The sequence below is a fragment of the Megalobrama amblycephala genome, unplaced genomic scaffold, assembly GCF_018812025.1.
Source record: "Megalobrama amblycephala isolate DHTTF-2021 unplaced genomic scaffold, ASM1881202v1 scaffold332, whole genome shotgun sequence".
In the NCBI taxonomy this organism is placed as follows: Eukaryota; Metazoa; Chordata; class Actinopteri; order Cypriniformes; family Xenocyprididae; genus Megalobrama; species Megalobrama amblycephala.
Genome location: NW_025953345.1, coordinates 9,569 through 31,362, shown reverse-complemented (window position 1 = coordinate 31,362; position 21,794 = coordinate 9,569). Strand labels below are relative to the sequence as shown.

The 21,794-nt window shown below is 37.1% G+C and overlaps 1 protein-coding gene across 2 annotated transcripts; it reads left to right on the top strand.

Annotated features, from left to right (window-relative positions):
- Nucleotides 1–1,085: 1,085 nt before the first annotated feature.
- On the top strand, nucleotides 1,086–18,430 carry serbp1b (SERPINE1 mRNA binding protein 1b). 2 transcript variants are annotated; one of them, XM_048179751.1, is made up of 9 exons: nucleotides 1,088–1,464; nucleotides 2,627–2,804; nucleotides 9,785–9,937; nucleotides 10,013–10,084; nucleotides 14,137–14,211; nucleotides 14,311–14,497; nucleotides 14,586–14,642; nucleotides 15,167–15,385; nucleotides 17,084–18,430. In XM_048179751.1, exons 1-9 carry the CDS (start codon nucleotides 1,209–1,211, stop codon nucleotides 17,141–17,143), a joined length of 1,257 nt encoding a protein of 418 aa, XP_048035708.1. In that variant the 5' UTR covers nucleotides 1,088–1,208; the 3' UTR covers nucleotides 17,144–18,430. The 2 variants fall into 2 exon arrangements, with proteins under 2 accessions (XP_048035709.1, XP_048035708.1); XM_048179752.1 differs by lacking the exons at nucleotides 9,785–9,937; nucleotides 10,013–10,084 and having other exon boundaries at nucleotides 1,086–1,464.
- The last annotated feature ends 3,364 nt before the right edge of the window (nucleotides 18,431–21,794 follow it).

The following is a 21,794-nucleotide window of genomic DNA, read 5'->3' as shown; positions in this document are numbered from 1 at the left end:
TTATTGTAAATAGTATATAGTGTTGTGTATATTGTACACCAATAAGGTACAAGATGTTTTCATGTTAAGTCCTCAGATGTAGGCTATGTTTGTCATAGGCTACATAAGCATCGGGGGGAACAGCATTATAATCTCATTTGTAATCGTGAAGACATATTGAATTTAACGTAAACACAGCTTTTGTCTTTATCAGCTTTTCCACATATATACTGGTCCTGATAATCACACTTACCATTGGCTCTATTTCTGTGACTAACAGCAGATGGAAATCATGCATCGGCAATCTACTGCTATTCCTGCAGTTCCCGGATGACCAATGTTGAATTTTCTGTCGAATTTGAACCACTGAATTTGTGGAAGCGAATTTGTAAAGCAAAATAAAATGGACCGAAAATTGCCTGTTGAATATTTTAGGTTGTATTTTTAAACAGACTGAATATGTTGGAAATTAAATCTGAAAGGTGAATATAGATTGAATTTTTAATAATGAAAATGTTGCTGAAATGTTTTGAATTGAAATATTCACAGCATAAATATACAATCATGAATTTCAGCCCACAAAAATTCAAGCCCTAAAAATACAATTCATTAAAATGCAAACACAGTTAATGCAATGCACATTTTTTTTCAATTAGTACAATTCAACAGGCTTTTTTATTTCAAACACTTTGGCATTAATAAACTTCCATATATCAGCCATTGCAACATTCCATTTTGGTCCAAAATTATTACATCTATTATAATTGCCTACGTTTTTACATATAACCAAGTCAAAGTCACCTTTATTCATAGCACCTTTAACATACATTGTTTCAAAGCAGCTTCAGAATTAAATTCTGCTGTATAAAATCTCTAAATAAGACATCTAAGTGTCATTATTCAACTGAAGTCAGTTCAGTGTTGATTCAGTTTGGTTCAAAATAATCATCACTTAACAATCATATTTAAATTCATAATTACTTTAACATATTGACACTAACAAAAAGTAGCCTACACTGAATAGGCTACTCTTAATATAGCCTACGATTAATTCCAGCATACAATGAGTATGCCCCCTCCTCCCCCCCCCCGTAATGTAATGTCCCGGATATTGAGAACGCCGGAAGAGAAGCAGGTGTCTTCCTTGGCCATCTTGTGGTTGTCCACCGTGAGCCGTTCGCTCGAAGCCTCGAAGAATCGGAGGAGAATCCCGTTGTTGGGGCGCCATCATGCCCGGGCATCTGCAAGAAGGATTCGGCTGCGTCGTTACCAATCGGTTCGACCAGCTATTGGATGACGAATCCGACCCGTTCGAGATATTAAAGGCGGCCGAAAACAAGAAGAAAGATGCGGCCGCGTCGGGCGGCTCGAAGACGGCAACTCAAGCCGCTAAACAGCCGAAGAAAGAGTCCCAGAAAGACAGGAAAAATACAACGCAGGACAAGAAAGAAGACATCCAGGCCCCTGTGCCACTTAAGAAGGAGGGTATGTTGAAGGTTCAGAACTAAATATCGGATGCGTCTCAATTGTAATGAGCCTAGACAATATTTGGACATTATAGACACGCTCCAACCCCTTAACGCTGTCGAGTCGGAAACGCGCCTGTAAAATGCTGACGTGACCCTCTCAAACGCGCCATAAATTAGTTTGGAACGAGCATGTGGTGCCTAAAATGCTGTCTAGTTAGGTAGTTAAGTAGGTTTATAGGACAGGGCAACTGACGAAGTGCTCATGTGCATATAAACATAGCAGTGAAGTCAACATGGAGCTGCTGTGTTGTCGACATTTGATGTGCACTAACAATATTTTGAGAGCGAAAGGCCCCCAGTGACGTTCAGCATACGTTTTATTCACCTGTTTTTTCCCCTCTGACATGTCAACATCTCTATTTGATCATGATTTGATCAACTTCACATGATTTATAACTGCGTAGCTGCCTTAGCCACATGCTAATATGCTAGCCTTATGTGAATGTAATTTGATTGTATTTTATTTCACAGTGTGCTGATTTGCACATGGAGAAAATGTCGGCGTGTTTTGATGTTATGCAAATATGTATGAGAGCACTTTCACTTTTATTTCATAAGGTGTGCCGTGACAGGAAAGAAGATCTATGCAGTAACTCGTTCAAGTTGTCAAATTTAGTCTAGTATTGACCAGGCTGATGTGTCATTTTATATTGTCATATTTAAGGTAGTTATTGTTTGTATTTTTACTTGCTTAAATGACAAAATAGCTGTAGCCTAGTGCTTTAAGATCTGAGCTAGTAACTGAAAAGCTGTATTTTCAAACATCAGTAGGATTGATTCATGAACTATCACTATTATGACCTTGTGCAAAACACTAAAGTGAATAGCTCACCCAAATGTTTGTCATTTTTTACTCACACTTGTGTACGAACACGCATAATGTTCAGGGCCTTTTTATTTTTTATTTATTTATTTATTTTTTTACATACTTTTATGGTCCCAGCCAACAACTTATTTTCGCTGTCACATGCAGCAGTCAGATCTAAAAGAATATTTCATAAAATAAGTTCTCATTTGCCCTGAATGAAGTATGTGTTGTTCAAATTGAATTGAATTAATTCACAGGTTTCTTGGGCTTTTTCACCCGTGTTTAATGAATGTCTGTATATGTGTTTTAGGAATAAGGAGGGTTGGTCGGAGGCCGGAGCAGCAGGGTCAGGCCAGCTCCCAACACCAAGGAGGTCAAGGAGAGGGTCGGCCTGGTGACAGGCGGCCAGACAGACGACCTCCTCGTGAGCGCCGCTTTGATAAACCAGCTGATGATAAGCCAGAGGGTGGCGAGTTCTCTGCGGACAAGTGAGTTTTGTTATAATTGAAACAATGTAACTGACAGCATTAGGGCTGGGTTGACTATATCGGTCAATCAATTTGAATCTATGCTGTTTTCAGTTGGTGCATGAGCAGAACTTCACTAAACATTTATTTGTAGCTTGCCTTCCATCCAGTAATTATTTTTTATATAAAACAAAGTCTCAGCTTTCAAATAGACCCTTTTCACATTTCCAGGTTTCTCAGAAGCATAAGTCGTCATAGTTGGGTAAAATTCTGTAGCGGTGAAAGAGAGAATACATTAAATATAATTTTTTGTTTCCATTTGCTCAAATAGCAAAAGAAAAACTCCACAATAGTGTTTTCACAACTTTCAAATAGAGGAAAAAATAAAAAGCGATTGATAACGGCAGTCAAAAGAGAGAAAGATGTCATTTTTACTGTCACTCCCATTGCTGCTGTATTAGAAACACCCTCACAGCAGCGTTAACTAGTTTTTTGTAATTTGATGCAAAGGTAATACACTAAGTATAGTGTTATAAATGTACATACGTTTTTAAAAAAATGAAAATATAAAAAACTTTGCAGGATTTACGATATTGATGACCGTCAAAACGCATCATCACAGTCTGTGAAAAGGGTCTGTTCTATTAATTTTATCATGAAATTCAAACAGTAAATGGCATTTTGAATAGAGATTGACCGATATTAACTTTTTTTTTACAACAATATTATGTTTGTGCCCGATAACCGAACTGATAACAGAACCGATGTACATTATTTCTGTTTTTTGTGTTATGACAGCACTGAACAGTTTTAACAATTATTATTATTTTTTTTTTGTCATTTCACTCCCTCCTTGCATACATAACAAAACACACTTCTACAGGGCTCCAGACTAACTTTTTTTTTTTTTACTAGGAGCACTGTAGCCCTTTAACATTTGAGGGCAGCATTAACATTAATTGATTAATCATTAGAATAAAGGGGTCATAAACTGCGTTGTTTTGTTTTATAATGTTTTCTGGGGTGCACGTATAACGATAGTATGCTTTTTACATCAAAAATTGTCATAATTTAGAAATAAAAGACATTTTTCCTACCCTGATTTTAGCCCTCTTATTTGAACGCTCTGTTTTAAGGGACGTGTCTGCTGTGAGACTTCAGTGTAAACGCCCACTGTTGTTATTGGCTAACATCTTTCCATTTGAAATAGCTAAGTATTACTCTTAAAACTTTTAGCACGTTTTTACTATTACAGCTCTCAAGTTAACTAATCATGAAAAGTGATACATTACATTTAATCTATGCCATTATATTTAGATAGTGGCATGAAAGGCTGCAGTGATAAAGATTGTAGCAGACATGTTGAGTGCATGGAAGCAGTGATCTCGTCATTGCAACTCAATTTCTGCACACTAATGAATGCTTTCATCATAACTATAAGTGCAAAAGCATTGTAACTAAGAGATTCGTTGAATAAAGCGGGAGTTTTGGTGTGTGTCCAGAACTCATTCACTGATAAACTTGTGCTGTTTGTTTGACAGCTCCAGCTATTGCAAAGGGAGTGTTCTCTGATCGCTTTCTTTGTATAATTTAATCACAGTTTAATTGCATATTATTTTCATCCTACTAAGAGAAACATTGTGTAGTTGACTGTTTAGTCACTGGTTTGATTTACTGACACATAGACAAAGAACATCTGACTATACATAGAACATTACATATCAAATCAGGCATTAGAATTAACACACTTACTTACATGTTGTTGCATTACTGTCGAGTCCATATTGTAAAAGTCTATTTGTAAAGCCTGCACCGAAATGCGATTGATTTACCAAAGAATCCACAGTTATATCGCGAATGCAAATAAAGCTCAACAGAGACATTCACATTGTTAAAAAAATAAAAAAAACATATTCCTAGCATTAGAATCCTTTGAAGGGTAATGTTATTTTTGTCATGTATCGCTCTCCTCTGCAATTATGTAGGCGTTGATTTCTTCTGCAGAGGTGGCGTTACATCTATAGATAGGCACATTCCAGGTCGTTCGATGGGCCTGGTGTCAATAAAAGCTTTTATTGGACTAACGCCCGTTTCACACATACTTCGTCTACAGTGTGTATGTGGGCATTTATTTATTTTTTTTCCATGCCCATGTTAACGGATTAGAGCTTTCACACTGCACGCAGATGCGGTCCGGCAGTGCACGCTGAATTAAAGCGACAGCGCATTGTTCGCATTAAAATTAACATGTATTTATGCAAAAATCTAGTAATTTCACCATAGATGCATATTATTTAAAGTCTACTCTGTTTAAAAGTCAACACATGGCTTTTTTGCCTCTGGTAAAGCAAGTAAAAATGACAACTTGCCTCGCATTTAGATAAACAAGGAGACATAATGGATGGCACTCATCTATTCGTGAAGGTGGAAAAACAAATGTTCTTTATGACCTGTAGGATTTCTCTACAAAGATTTAAAAGCGAAAGAAAAGATGAGATTTGGCTGTTTTCGTTAGGGCTGTCGCGATAACCGCAATATCGTAATACCGCGCTATTGACGAGCCAACTGCAGAGGACTGCAAAAACAACAGCAACTGCGATATCATGTTTTTTATTTTTTGGAAAGTTATGTCCTTCTCGTTTTACACTTCATGCATGTGTACTAAAATTAAGTCTTCATACTAAGTCTTCACAAGACACAAGTGTCATTTCTTTTATCCATATATTTCTAAAAGCATAGGATCTTGATAGATTGTCACTGAAAACTATGTCCTCTGGTTTGACACCTTATCCAAATTTTAAATTGGGCAATTCCACAGACAACTTTAATTAGTTGAAGGACCCCATTCAAGATTGTTACTGAAGCTCCCTGTGAAGCCCATGACATGCACATGGTTAGTTTTTGTCTCAAAATTGTGCAAATATTTGACGTTTTTGGAACCGCTATAAAAGTGTTAAGTTTTGTTGTCCTTTGGTGTGACACCCCTAAATAATTTTTTAATTAAAAATGTATGTTAAACTACATAATCATGGAAAATTATGCAGATGTGTCTTGTTAACTCCTAATGACAGGTTAGCTACGAATAGCAAGTTTATTAACTGACTCAAAAGGCTGAAACATCCTTTGGTGTGACAGATAATGTCCACCGGTGTGACACCTGTATTTTCACACTGAAGGACAAAGATGTCAGACAAGAGGACAAGGTCTCTATAAGAAGCATTTTAAATATTTAAATAATATTTGTTCAACTCCTTTTTATTTATTTATTTTTTTCATTTTCAGTGTTCTTAAATGTAATTACATTAAATATTTTTTTCCTGATGTTTTGCAGAAAAATTGTACTGATGACGATTGCTCGTGGCAGAAGTTCTCAACTTTTTAAGAGCCGACGCAGGCGTCAGCCAATCAGATCGCCATATGCAAATTCCCTAGCGCAGACGCTAGCCAATTGCGTTCATACAACACTGGAAATTAATGTGATTGGCTGTTATCACTATAATGGTCATGTCAGCACAAGTTTCAGACATGCCCTCCGTCACACACCCTGTGTGAATGCAGTGTAAGAGAACGACACAGAGTAAATAGAATTGAAATTATGCCTAAAGAGAGTAGCCATATAAACGTTTATTTTTTTTTTTAATCAAAATTAAATTCTTTCTTTCTTTGACGCATTCAAAGTTAAAGTTGGCATGAAGCGGAAGTTGCGATTGTCTTTTTTCTCTACTGTGCATTCTATCCGAGTGAAACGGCATCTGAAACGAGAGGGAGGGACTTGATTTTGTCCTTCAAGGGTTAGTTCACCCAAAAATGAAAATTATGTCATTAATGACTGACCCTCATGTTGTTCCAAACCCGTAAGACCTCCGTTCATCTTCGGAATACAGTTTAAGATATTTTGGATTTAGTCCGAGAGCTTTCTGTCCCTCCATTGAAAATGTATGTACGGTATACTGTCCATGTCCAGAAAGGTAATAAAAACATCATCAAAGTAGTCCATGTGACATTAGTGGGTTAGAATTTAAGCATCGAAAATACATTTTGGTCCAAAAATAACAAAAACTATGACTTTATTCAGCATTGTCTTCTCTTCCGGGTCTGTTGTCAATCCGCGTTCATGACTCCGCAGTGACGCTGCTGACGTAAGACGCTGCTGACGTGTTATCTGGTGCGCCTGAGCTTTGTTTACTAGGGCTGTTCGATTCCTTATTTTTTGGAATCGATTCCGATTCCTGTTTCTGGAATCGAAAAGAATCGATTCCAAGGATCGATTCCTCACTGTTATTTTTGATTCTTTTTTTTAATACCAACACCATCTAACATTGTCGCGTCTTACCATGCCACACAGTGAGAAACTCTCTACACCGGGCGTAACAAAGCGACCAGTGCAAATCCATTTGTCCTTCCTATTAGACGTATTGCGAGTGCTGCTTGTTCATAGAACAAGGCATTTACGTGACAAGGATTTGTCACGTCGTGCTTCCTGCGTCAGGTGTAGACAGTAGACAGTGTAAAGACTAGGAATATGTTCACCATATACATATATGCGGTAGATTCTATTTACATACATACCTACACACACGTGTGTAATAAATAAATATATATATATATATATATATATATATATATATATATACTTGTATATGTGGATAGATAGATTTTTATTTATTTGTGGTACCTATATTTCATCCAGTATTATAAAACTATAGCTAAAATTCCTGTTAAATTCCAAAAGCATTTTGTTCAGGAACAGACTCATGCACACTTTGCACATATAAACTTTTTTTAGGGCCTTTACACTTATAAATATTCTTCGAGTGAGTGTGATTGATTGTTGTTGTCGATTGATTTATTCTTCTTTTCCAAAATTACAACGAGTAAGATCAAACCCCGCCCAGCAACCGATTCTAAAGATTTCATTGGCTCAGTCATTGCGCTGATTGCCTACACAATGCTGAAATAATCATCCTACCCTAAACCATACTCTGTGTCACGACTGGATCCATTTATTTAGTCTGAACTTTATTTCTTTACATGTGATGTGATTGTGTTGACAAATGAAATCGGCTACAGGCCACGGTTTGTGTTAAAAAAAAATATTAAAGAGGAGTCGATTCCCCTTAATGGAATCGATTCCAAACTTTGGAATCGACTCTCAATTCCAAATGCCTCGGAATTGAGGAATTGATTCTTTTTGGAATCGATTCCCAGCCCTATCGTTTACAGTCTGAGGGAGACACAATGCTGTAAACAAAATCAACCTTCGCAAACATGTCTAAGGATTTCGACACAGAGGAAGACTTGCATTTTTTTGCTCAGCCATATTTATTTGAACCCGAATACACGGACGAAGAACTAAGAGCGATGGAAGAAGCTCCTACACGGCAGCAACCGCTGTCACAAGCAGCATCCCTGCGGAGTCTTGAACGCAGATTGACAACAGACCCGGGAGAGAAGACAATGCTGAATAAAGTCGTATTTTTTGTTATTTTTGGACCAAAATGTATTTTCGATGCTTCAAAAAATTCTAACTAACCCACTGATGTCACATGGACTACTTTGATGATGTTTTTATTACCTTTCTGGACATGGACAGTATACCATACATACATTTTCAATGGAGGGACAGAAATCTCTCGGACTAAATCTAAAATATCTTAAACCGTGTTCCGAAGATAAACGGAGGTCTTATGTGTTTGGAACGACATGAGGGTGTGTCATTAATGACATAATTTTCATTTTTGAGTGAACAAACCCTTTCAGGAATTGATTGGATTGTTGAAAGTTGGGCGTTGCTAACAAAATGGAGGCAGATCTGAATGCCCGTTTGGAGTCAGTTGTAGGGGATTTATCTCCACTGGACTCGCTGCAAGCACCCTCATGTTACTGTAAGAACTTTATTGAGGATGATGACGACGACGGTCAACGGCACTTAACAGTGAGAGAGAGAGAGGGCGCGAGAGACTGTCTGACTAACGGTGCGTGTCTGTTGACACAAAGCGAGCGTTTTCGGTTCATAATTTTGATTAAAGATTACGAGGGCACATGAATTTTAAAAAAATAATGGTGCACGGATAAATTATTGATGGTAAATACTATAATATTCCATAAAAGTTCAATCAATTTTGATTTCATGCTGACTTTAAATAAAAATACTTCAATGTAATACCCCTCAATCTCTTTAATGCAATAAGTACCTTTTTTGTCTTTTAGTGTGACAAAATGTCTTATGGTGTGACACATAAAAGAACTACAGATTTGTTTTTAATCTCAAAATATCTTAAAAGAACAGCTGAGTATTGCAGTAGGGGAGATATAATCATCACTCATCTTAAAATGACATAATTTTCAGCAGTCTTGAAAGGATGACAGCAAAGATTGTATCCAAGTCATGGGGAAAAAATGTTATTCATAATATAAATTTATTAAATACATTTATTAAATAAATAGCACTATATGAAAATAAGCATCTAACACAATAAAGATTAATCTCTCGTTATTTGTATGTTAAGGTTTCTTTTTTTATATTAGCTATGTCACACCATAGGACACATTTACAGTACAGTTCAGTAAAAATGTTCAAAAAACAGTGAAAGAATTGATCAAACTAGTGACCCCTTATATTTTCTCAAACATCAGTCTTCACACTACATAAATATATGTATTAAATTGTTTTACAAAAAAAAGCATTTTTTTTACTGCCTATCTGTCAACAACCCAAATAAAGTAAGGTAAACTGTGCTTGTAAACAATGTCAGGTTACATTTACCTCAGGATAGCCATTCAGTGTCAATTGCTCGTTAGTCAGCTAGGGGGAAAAATATGCTTAATACATGGACTATATTACATATTGTATTCTTACGTAATTTGTTAGTAATGTCAAACTCTTGCCATCAGCTGAGCCAGTGTTTCTGTGTCTGTCTGGTCGAGATTCTCAAAAAGTTGTAGAACCACCATGGTGATGAATGTGATGAATAGCTACATCCAAGCTTCTTTTTGTGTAGCTCAAGATTGCCAATTGGAGATAAACCATCTCGAGGACGTGGAGGAGGAGGACGTGGGAGCAGAGGTGGTCGTGGACGAGGCATGGGACGTGGAGATGGTTTTGATTCCCGGGGCAAACGTGACTTCGATAGACACAGCGGCAATGACAAATCGTAAGTGTGAGAAGCCAGTAACAAATAGTTAAAGGTGTTTTGTTGCACTCTCACTGGAATGTTCTTCTGTCTTAGTCGACAGAAAGGAGAGGAGAAGCGCGGTGGGAGTGGCCCGCACAACTGGGGCAATGTGAAGGAAGAAGCCAGGTAGGATTGTAGATGAAAAATTTTTGAGGCTTGTGGTTGTAGCAGCTATTTTGGCAAGTTGACGTCATGCTTGACCAATGTGTCATACCAAAATATTGTAGATTGTCTAAAATATCTGAACCACTTATGATGTGACTCTTGTTGGTTCTGATTACAGGGTTTGTACGGTCATGGAAAAACCTGGAAAAGTCAGGGAATTTTAAAATGGCAATTTCCATTTTGAGTTTTGGAAAAATAAACCCAGAAAGTTTTAGAAAAGTCATGAGAATTTTTCAAAATATTTATATAATACAATGTATGTTTAATATTGGTTAAACAAACTAAAATGCTAAATGTTCATCTGAAGAATCCATCCGACTGCGGCGTTCCATCAGATTTCGTTTTAACCAGTTACATGTATCTGTTGAGCTGATGAATGTGATGGCTAGTCAGAGGCCCTCAGCTTAGTCATTGCTGAAAGAGTTTTGTTCAGTGTGCGCGTTCTCTGACTGAATTCTGACTGAAACTCGTGAATTCTCCCATCATAAACAACAAAGTCCAGATTCGATGTTAGAGAATTATGTTGCACTGTGGTCAGCTTCTGTGATTTTTATCCGCAGTGTTTGTGAGAGTGCTCGCAAACTTGCACTAGACCCAAGTTATGGACCGCTTCACAATCAGACACACTCTGTGCTCCCTTTGTGTACAGTTTAATCCAGTTAATATAATTTATTCGTCATAAATGGTTCTTTTATCTCTGTAGCCAGAAAAGTATGTAGTACAGTTTCCCCAAACACAAAAACATTTTTATGTATTGTTAATTAACATTAATAATCATTATTACAATATCAAGAGCATTAATTGACCCTGTAATGAGTTCCTGTTAATTTTATCATTTGAGTAACATTAAACAGTCTGTGTAAATAAACATTTATGCTATTTCAGATTCAGCTTCTGTTACACCTTTGCACTGTAAAGATGGCTTTTGTTAATGATAAAATTTTATTGGTAACAGTCTTTATAGTATTCTGTATAGTATGATTTAAGTAGTTGGTTAAATTTAAGTATTTGATGTAAAAGACAACACGGGTAATCATAAAAATTGCACTTGTGAAGGTAAAAAAAAAAAAAAAAAAGCCCCTGGAAATCAATTGCAATTGTCTCTTAAAGATTCATGATTTTGTATTGAACTGCATAGATTGTCTTTAATTAGTTATATGCTGCTGTGATTTGAAATTTGAACATAGATTTTTATTCTTATTTTAAATGTATACACGGATGTTTTATGGAACGTTGGGTCATGTTTGCCTCAAAAGTCATGAAAATGTATTGATAGAAATGTGTATGAACCCTGTAATTAGAAGTGTTTGGTAAGCAAAAAAAAAAAAATATATATTTTTAATTCAAATCCAAGTACCCATAATTCATCGACCTCAAATATAGCTTATAATCCGAAACATGTTAGTAGTAGCAACTTTACATGGCTGCTCGCTTTGATGTTGACCAAGATGTGGGCTATTCAAGTGTTTGTGCGGAGTGTAAAAGCTGAATAGTAGCGTGCTTACTGCATGACCGCTAACGTGGAGGCACCAGTGTGATCACTTGCACTTAAAATTCTCTGCCATTTTTGGTCATTCGGATAAGGGTGTTTTCACACCTATGGATCATTTTTGTTCCAAAACGGGGACTAAATTTGTTACAATGTTGCTTTTTTTTTTTTTTTTTCTTGGTTCGGTTCGCTTTCACATGGCAACATTTCAAAGTGTACCAAACTGTGTTTATGCAAGTCACATATGAGTACAACTGTCCTCTTATTGGTCAGAGTTTTCTCTGCGTCATCCTTCAAAATAATGATTGAAAAGTTTGCTCTATGAGCTTATTGTGGCTTTATTTGTAACTGTTGAGACACACACAAACACTATATGAATGTAGCCTTCATTCCCCCTGTTAAATTATATACTACATTCATATTAATGCTGGGGCAAATTCAAACGTGCGTGCGCTCTCTCTCTGGATCTCTTAGCGCTGTCTAGTAGGCTGTCTCAGTGTGTCGAGACCATATATGAATGTTATAATGCAGCAGAGTGGGAATCAAGGCTTCGTCGGGACAGCGTTCTGTAACACAACATTTGAGATGAAGAGGCGCTCTTTGGTTTTCAGTTATGGTAAATAATGTCAGTCCTTCCCACAGGTTTGAAATATACTTGCGGTGGTAGCCGGGCAAAAAATCCTCCTATTACCCACGGCACAAAAATGGTCTACTACATGTGACAAACAAATAATGTGTGATTTTTTTTTTTTTTTTTTTTTTTTTTTTTTTTTTAAACAGTATTTTTATTTATTGAAATTAATTTTAATTACATAACATATTACATTAATTACATACTAATATTATGCATTATTATGCATTGTAAATTATGCAAAATTACAGCATTTAAATGGTTTACAATTTCCTATGTTCTCCTTGTTGTCATATAGTGTCTCTCTCAGTGAATGGGACACAGATTTTACTAGTAAAATTTATAAAATGAATAATATGTGTCAAATAATGTTCTTAGTGTTTTCTTCCTGTGGGGGAGACTACAATAATTTACTATGAATTAAATGGAAATCAAATTAAATACAATTTATCGTGTAATCAAAATACCAATAATGCCCAAAAGAAAAAGAAAAAACTTAATGTGTGACTTTTAATTATAAACAAGCCCGAAATACACCAGGACTCTTATTTTGAAATGTCTGTACTATTGCAGGCTGATCCTTCAGATTCTTACAATCGTCTAAAACATTTTATATAAAGGCCATAAAGTAGACATTGTAATAATTCATCAACTTGAGTTCATTAGCAATCGCTTGGCATAAATCTGCATTTTTCATTGATTGAGAATCACTTTGAAGCAGTCTGAAGCGCTGTTTCGTGAGCTTGTAGAACTCACAACAGCGCCCCCTTGTGACTTTGCAAAATGCAGCGCTCGTTTGAATGTTAGCGGGAGTAAACAGTTCTGACGCACACATAACGAGCAGGTTCGAAACGACTAGTTAATCGATCGCGGATGGTTTCATTATCTTGTGCGGATATTAAAGTATAAGAGGATAAAAATAATAAAAGCAAAAATGTGTCTCCGAATATACTTGGGCGGCCGTTATTATATGTGGGTGGCCCGCCCAAGTAAAGTCTATGTGTGGGAAGCACTGAATGTGCTCCCTCACAGAATCAGGCACTACTGCTTTTTATGTAACACATTTTCCGTGATGAATTATGATATCGTTTGGTTCGTTGGGTCGGACTGCTTTCAAATCTCAAGTGAACCGCTCCAGAGTTCGTTTGAAAGCGTACGCTTGTTTGGTCCACTTTTGGTGCGCACCCGAGTGCGATTACTGCTTTCGCACCTGCCCAAACGAACCACACTAAAGGGGATAATGAACCAAACTAAATGAGGCAGGTGTGAAAGCACTCTTAGAGTAACATATTTTGAATCTGTGAAGAGTCTACTTTTACTTGTGTGCACTCAAAATAACAACAAATGCTGTGCTTTTGTCAAATAATGAAAGCAAACAGGGTGCGCTTTCTGCTGTCTCTCTCTGTGAATTTGAATGCACAAAAAAAAAAAAAAAACGAAACTCCAAATAAACTTGCATCGTCAACTTCATCACTGCAGCCGAAAATACAGAAAACACTGACTAGTGTATCAATTAATTATTAAAATGTTAAAGCAATCTTCTTGCTGTTTTTCCCAGATGCATTCATAATCATTACTTCTGCCGGTGCGCTGTGGCAAACTTTGATTGCGCTTAAACGCTGATTAGGTTGTGTAGGCATTAAAGGCTCTCTATTATGATTTATATGGTTATTAATAAATGTGCGATTAGTCGACTAATTACTTCAAATGTACGACTCCTAAGCAACCAGAAAAACCTTTAGTCAAAGGCAGCCATAGATCATACCATAGTGTCAAATTAACTTCTAAATTTGGAGTACGTTTATGAAATTTAAGATTTATGAAAGATAGCTTAAATGTTTAGTGATAATTTCAAGTGTTCCCCAGATCTAATAATGGTGTCTAATTTGACAGTGAGCTTGATCAGTCTGCAGCCCCTGAGCCTGTTCCTGAAGGGGAAGAGCACGCCCCTGTCGACTCCGAAAACAAGTGAGTGTCAAGTGCGATTCTATTCACAGTAATAGTTGATGTGAAGAAATGAAAATGCTAGATGTACAAAGAACATGCCATTTGGATGATCGTGTGTAGGGAGAATGAAGTAGAGGAGGTGAAGGATGAAGGTCCTAAGGAAATGACACTGGATGAATGGAAGGCCATGCAAGACAAAGAACGGTCCAAAGTTGAATTCAACATCCGCAAGCCCAACGAAGGTAACGACAGTCAGTGGAAGAAGGGCTATGTACTGCACAAGTCAAAGAGTGAGGAAGTTGGCACGGTAGGTTAAATTTGTCAATTTTTCCAGTCTTGTAAATGGCAGTCTTTTTATGGTTTCAAGACTAATCTCTGCTTTTGTGTGTATGCAGCGGCATGCTGGATCTGTGATTGAAGCTGGAGATGTTGATCCTGACTCATTCCACAAGGTATTTGTCCAAATTTGTTACATTTTTTTTAACCTTTTAGGCACTCAGATGGTCAACCTTTTAAAGTTGCTTTTCAGTTTGTATATAGGTAACCTAAACTAAAGTTCAGTTTACCTAGTACATTGCCAGAATTCAAGAATCTATGGCCATACAGTGACACACATTGACGTGCTGATTTTTTTTTTTTTTTTTAAATCACTCTTTTGCAAGTTTAAGTTCTGCATCTGTCCACTTCCACCAAAGTTTACCCATTTCACTCTGCTTAAAGTGATTTTCTTTCCCAACCACTCCCGCTTAATGCAGTTTACCTACCCTGATGACAGCATGTCCATGCTTGCTCTGTCATTGTTCTAATGGGCTACCTGCTTAGCCTGCTTTGAGGATTGACTTGTTTACATTAATACTACAAGTTGGATTGAGGAGTCAGTTCTGTGATCATAGTTTCTTGGCTAATCTCATTATGTGAAATTGGGTATGATTAGATTTATTTCCTGGAGCTGATCCTGTAATATTATTTCTTAAAGGCTGAAGAAGGTGGAGATCACCACTTCCGTAAGCCAGCCAATGACATCACCTCCCAGCTGGAGATAAACTTCGGAGACTTGGGTCGACCAGGACGTGGTCGTGGAGGTTCTCGTGGAGGCCGTGGCGGTCGTGGTGGTGGTGGTGGTGGTGGTGGCGGTGGCGGCGGCGGCGGCGGTGGTAGTGGACGGCCAAGCCGAGGTGGAGGCAGATCTGAGAAGGTAAATAACAGAGACATTTACTCCTATTTTTGTATGCAAATTTGTAGCAGGTACTGCTTATATCAAATAAAAATGTCTGCCCCTGATACTGATATCACTATGCATTATATCAATGTTTTACTTGGATAATAATACATAACCCCATAATAATTGTATAATCCCAACAAAGAGCTACAAGAACCTTTTTTTATTATTATTATTATTATTATTATTATTATTATAAAATTCAGTAATTTTTATTTGAGTATTTTTGATTGGATCTGTTTATTGGGTGTAAAGCAGTACAAGACTGGCACAGTTAAATGGAAAGTTTAAATAAAAATACTCTTAATTTTCATATTGGTTTTTATTTGCACTTTTTACTTTTTAGTGATTTAGTTTTATTTTAGTGATTACCAATTTATTGCTGTCAAACCTGCGAATATTAGCTGAATTGTGAATTAAAGGGTTAGTTCAACCCAGAATGAAAATTCTGTAATTAATTACTCGCCCATATGTTGTTTCAAACCCATAAGACTTTTGTTCTTCTTTGGAAGTTAAGATCTTTTTGATGACAGAATGCTGACAGAATGCTGTCAGATGCTGTCCTTCGCAACTGAATATTCATGCTTCAAAAAGTTCATCAGAGATCAGATCAGAAAACTAATTCATTTGAAATTATATATATATATATATATATATAACAGACTCAAACAAGTAAGCTCTGACATCACAGACTTTGGAAATTTGAACATGATGCGCTCACGCCACAATATGCTGAATGCTTGTGTAATGCACGTGTACATGTATGTAGAAACATCCATTGTTTTATATTTTCCAGATTTCACTAATTTAGTAGGTGTTTGATTTAGGGTGCTTTCACACTGGCAGTTTAGTTCAAAACGAGGCACGCATGAAAATTTGCCAATGTGAAATCTGTCATGCGGTATTGAACCTGAGACTACCTGAAGGAGCTGGTCTGAGTTCGGTTGTATTCAAACTCAGGTGCGATTTACGCGGACAAGCTACGCAATATCGCGTTCATAATCGAAGGCGATTCATCTGCGATAATGAACGCGATATTGCGTAGCTTGTCCGCAAACTACGGCTGTGTATATTAAGTGCCGCTCCATTTGAAAGCAGGTGATGGACATTTACCGCTAATCACAGAACCGGCTTTACTGATGAGACACGCATGACAATCTCATGCGATTAAATCGTGCAGCCCTAGTGCATATGCAGTGTAATCACGCGTAGCAAGTGCAATCAGGCCGGCAAATGAATGGCAATCTGCTGTCTCCTCTAAAGATTCCATTTGCAAGCCGCAGAAAGCCACCCTTCATGTGACGCATGTACAGAAAACCAAGTGTCGTTCACTCTGCTGTCCATAATAGCACCAAATTAATAAAAAAAAAAGAACATGTATTGACCGTTCTGTTTTCTATCATGTGTGCACATTTGTGATGACGTAAGATGAACACAAATGCACCAGGGTTCGATAGAATCAAGGTGAGTGTTAAACCAGACCAACGCTGGCAACAGTCATGCTCGGACGCAGGCCGCAGCAAACGAGCCCAGTGTGAAAGCCCCCTTGCATTACACGCAAGAGAAAGAGCAATGCATGAACTCGTATTAATAAATGATTGTTTCTTCTTGTTGGCCTTTTTGCTTTTATGACTTTTGTGTAGTCCTGAAGTTTGTTGCTTTTGAATTTGACAGGGTGGAGGTGTCTCTGTTCCCAATGTGGATGACCCCGAGGCTTTTCCGGCCCTGGCTTAAACCTCAGCTCCACCACCTTACCTTCCTCCAGGCTCCCCTCTTTGACGCTTGCATGCTTATGGATCGTTCGACCATACAAAACCGGAAAATAGAAATACATGAGACTGTCATCCATACATATACTGAGAACTGACTTTTACCTGCGGAAAAACACAAAAAGGACTTCTTGTTACACTGAAGCAAATTATGGGTAGAGGTTTTGTATTTAGAGACATGATAGCAGGGATGTTCATACAGTATTTTTTTCCCTTTTTTTCCAGAGATTATGCATTCGCCATAAATATTTTTTTATTGCTGCTTGAATGTATGCATTTTCAAGATAGAAGTTGAAGTGTGTTGTGAACGCTTAAGCTTCCCTTGGGACACAGCGGTGTCTGCGTGTAATTGAGTACACTCTCTCAATGGCTCTACCAAAAGCAGAACTTTTTTTTGTTTTGTTTTTTTTCCTCTTTCTCTCCACCAAGTAAGAATACAAGACTTGTAGTGATGATTTTACTATTAACATATACATGATTAATGTATATTGACTATTTTAAATGTTTTGAAAGAAAGCTCCAAGGTCAAGCTACCCTCCTGTTATTTGGATTTTTTTTTTCTTGACCGGTAGCAAGAAACAAATGCGTCGTCTTGATCTTGCTTTGGTGTTTTGTCGTCCTCTGCTGGACCTGTGATATTAGTATGCATAGTTATCTTTGTTCCTCAGAGAGATTTCTTCCTCATCTTGTTAAATCACCCAGGGTTCAACGTAGATCCAGGCTGGTCCTTAAATCATACAAGTTCATCCATTTAGGACCACTTTCAGATCTGTAATACAAAAGTGATTTGTGTGTGTGTATGAGAGAAAGATAACCTGTTTTAAAAATTCATCTGCCATAATTTTATTTTCCTGAGCTTGGATGGTAAGTTTCAGCAAGTCATGTTCTTAACATGAAGTTTTATTGACTTTTTAGTGAGTTTTCTTTAGCTAAGGTTGTTGACATATCTTGCACTTAGATTTATGGTGATGTTTGAAATATAGCTACTAAGCACGTGGTCTATTTGCATCAGTACCATTTGTTTTATTTTTATTCCTTCTGTGATCTTTGCTGTGTTTTTATTTTTAATTATTACTATGATGGCACTACTGCTTGTATTTTCTGAAAAATGTCTAATTCAGGGTGGGACAACAGTGTGCTGCAAAAGAAAAGTTGGAACCAGCTTATGTATGTGAAATAGCAAGACCTCAAAGTGTGATGGCCGATGTACTCTGTATTCATAGGAGGGACAATAAAATGGAAGACGACACTATATTTGAGTCCAGGCTTCCAGTTTGTCAATACACTCTCCTTTTGTCTCTCCTTCACCCCTCCTGTTACCTAATTGTTTCTATTACAAGAATGTCTGCAAATATCTGCAGGATCAATTGCTTCTGTAATTTATCAATATCAATGCATGCAGTACAATTAGTAGAAAACATACCAAAATGCATTCAAGACAGGATTTGAGAACTACCTGTGCCATATTCTGAATAACAACCCTTAAAAAAAAAAAAATGACTTGAAGTATGGGTTTCCTTAGCAGCATTATATAAGAGTCCCCAACAACTCAACCGTAACTGCCAACTTTTTCAGCAGTGTTGGATCCGGAAATATTTTTCCCATTCATTTTTCCAGTGTTTAGCTTTGAACTCCGCATTAAATCAACAATACAAATGTTTATATATAGTTTGCGGAATTTAAAGTTTTGTAGATGTTGTTTGATAATGGAGAGAACAATTAGTTTTAAAATGGTGTAAGCAGCATATGTGTGTTTTTATATCATTGCACATGCAGAGTAACGTGGCTTTATCAGTTAAACAGAGCAAGAGTAGGATTCAAACTCATGACACTTGTCTTGATGGCACTGGGACTGGTTGCGAGGTATTGCTGTCAGGCAGAGGCAACTTTAATTTTCCCCATCCTAAGCGATAAGTGTGTCAAATACCCAACTGAGTGTAGCAGATGGCAAGCTAGTGGAGATGCGCTGCAAATTCAGGGCCCCAGAAAAGCAAAGGTGTTTGAGGAGGTCAGTAAATGGTTGGGGATCAAGAGGGCCTGCCCTAAACCCCATAGCAATGGACTGGTGGACCGCTTTAACTGAACCTTAATCACCCAGCTTTCTATCTTGGCCAAGCTGTGGTTGGGATAGTCACCTGTGGATTTAGTGTTTTGGGTGCTACTTCTTGCTCCTGGAGTTTTTTATATATATAAATTTGACAGGGTGGTGTTGTTTCCGTTCCCAATGTGGATGACCCATGGCTTAAACCTCCGCTCCACCCCCTAACGTTCCTTCAGGACCTCCTCCTCTTTGATGCTTGCATATTTATGGATCATTTGACCATAGAAACTGGAAAAGAGAAAAACATGAGACTAATCCAGTGGTTCTCAACCTGCAGCCTGTCACAAATGCAAATGCTGCCCACACTTAAAAAAATTCCAGTTTTACAATTAATTTAATTTAAAAACAAAAATAAAAATTGATCAACTGAATATAAGTTTGAATTATGTTTTTTGTCAAATAATTTTGGTGACCATATATTATTTTCAGACATGCGCAGACCTACTTAGATATGAATACTCAGTTAACGAACACTTAAGCGCGCGCAATTGGCAGATTTCCAATAGTAGCCATTATTTTTGTAAATTTGGGGATCAAAATGGACAAATTTGTTAGAAGGGAACGAAATGAGTAACATACCAGTGTGACGATTTGCACAGTTATTAAATTTATGGGTGGAATATGAATATAATAATTCATAAGGTTTTATGAATTATTATTATGCACATACCGACCCAAGGGGGAATTAACCATATATGGTGAATTAACTACAACGAATTATAATCAATCACATATATGGTTAGATCTGTTTTAATAATTATGTAGAGAACTACCGGTCCGTCCAGCACACCGATAAGTTCACAGACTATACGACAGAAATATTACCCTGTGGCCACAAGGATCAATTTCTAGAATAGCATCCAAACGTAAAGCAAGGATATTAGAATCAGAACGTTAAAGTGACTCGGTTGTGGTTGAAGGAGCAAGTGAATAAAAGCGTGGATATGATATGTTTAATATACAGAACGGTAGGTTATACGGATAAATGTACACAAGTAGATACAGATACATACAAGTGAAAGTAAAGGCAGAAACGAAAGAGATAATCAAAGCAGGGCAAATTGCAACAGTTCACCTTTAAGAGCCAGCAAGGAAACTCAGCATTTAAAATCGTAAAACGTTATACTTGCATAGGTTCGTTGGGTGCTTAGAGTTTCGGAGCGCTCGGTTTGATTGTTGTTTCTTCTTCCGGAGGTTGTTTCGGCGAAGTTTCAAACGAAGGTTTAACTGTTGTAATATGACCGGAAAATAAAGAAGAGAGTCCGTCTTGACGGCAGGAACTCGTGCAGAAAACTTGTGCATCGAAAAGACGTGTGTCATGGTATTTTAAGGACAACAGGCCAGAACGCCTTCTTGATAACGTCCTCCAATGATAGCGTTGCAATTTGGCGGTTTTCCACATCCCTTTGTCCTGTCCAACGAGTTAATTTATGGTATGTTGAATCAGTGCATTTTCTTCATAGTATTATTAAACATTGAACGATGCATTTGACAGGAATGTAACGTACATGAGTGAATACCCAGATAGCAAACTGACATAGAATCAACGTAGAAACGACGTTTCTCGTGACATCGAAACGATGTTGATCTCCGACGTTGATCCGGCATCAGTTTGCTCATCGGGGTAATGTTGAATCAACGTCAGACACTCCATTCAAATCTAACGGAAAATCGACGCAATTGGTTTGCTTACCGAACGTTGAAACGATGTTGATTTTCGGATGGTTGAAACGACGTTGTAGAATCAATACATATTCAACATAAAATCGATCTAATTGGTTCGCATACCTAACGTCGAAACGATGTTGATTTCAGTTGAGTGAAACGACGTTGTAGATCAACACGAATTCAACATGAAATCGATCTAACTGGTTTGCTTACCCAACGTTGATGTTGATTTCATTTGGGTGAAATAACTCTATACAATTAACACATTTTCTACTTAATTTTAAAAATCTAAACACTTAATACTAAAAGATAAGCCTGTTTACAAAATAATCACACATCACATTCAGTTAACATTGTTTTAATATTTACAAAATACAGGTACAAATAGCCTACATCGTTAGAGCATACAAATCTTCTATACAAGACTAACATAGAAAAGGCATTTACACTCAAATACACACAAAGAGGTATACAAGTTAATTATTAGCTATTATAAATAGTCTCAAGCTACAAATTAAAAGCAATATTTACTCAAGTATAAAACTGGTCATGTTCTTTTGTACCAAATGTGTTATTTTTATTGGAGCACAAAAGGAGATGTAAGGCAGAACATCAAGAGACTGACAGCCTGAGTCAGAATTCACTATCACTGCTTCTTTTCTAACTGTGACTGAGACTTTACGACTCTCTCCTTTTGTGTTCAACAAAAATAAAGACATATGGGTCACTAGATGATTTATAAAGAAATCTTACCCTTGAAAATGGAGGACAGAAGAATATAGCAGATGAATTGGTTTTCCTTTGCAATTAAAATGTAAGTTCCTTGCTCTTGTAACAGGAATGTAAA

Excerpts from the sequence above, each read along its gene's own strand:
- serbp1b (XM_048179751.1), top strand. The coding sequence starts at position 1,209 with ATGCCCGGGCATCTGCAAGAAGGATTCGGCTGCGTCGTTACCAATCGG. Across the intron at positions 1,465-2,626 it reads TGTGCCACTTAAGAAGGAGG|GAATAAGGAGGGTTGGTCGG; the intron begins GTATGTTGAAGG and ends TATGTGTTTTAG. Across the intron at positions 14,498-14,585 it reads AGAGTGAGGAAGTTGGCACG|CGGCATGCTGGATCTGTGAT; the intron begins GTAGGTTAAATT and ends GTGTGTATGCAG.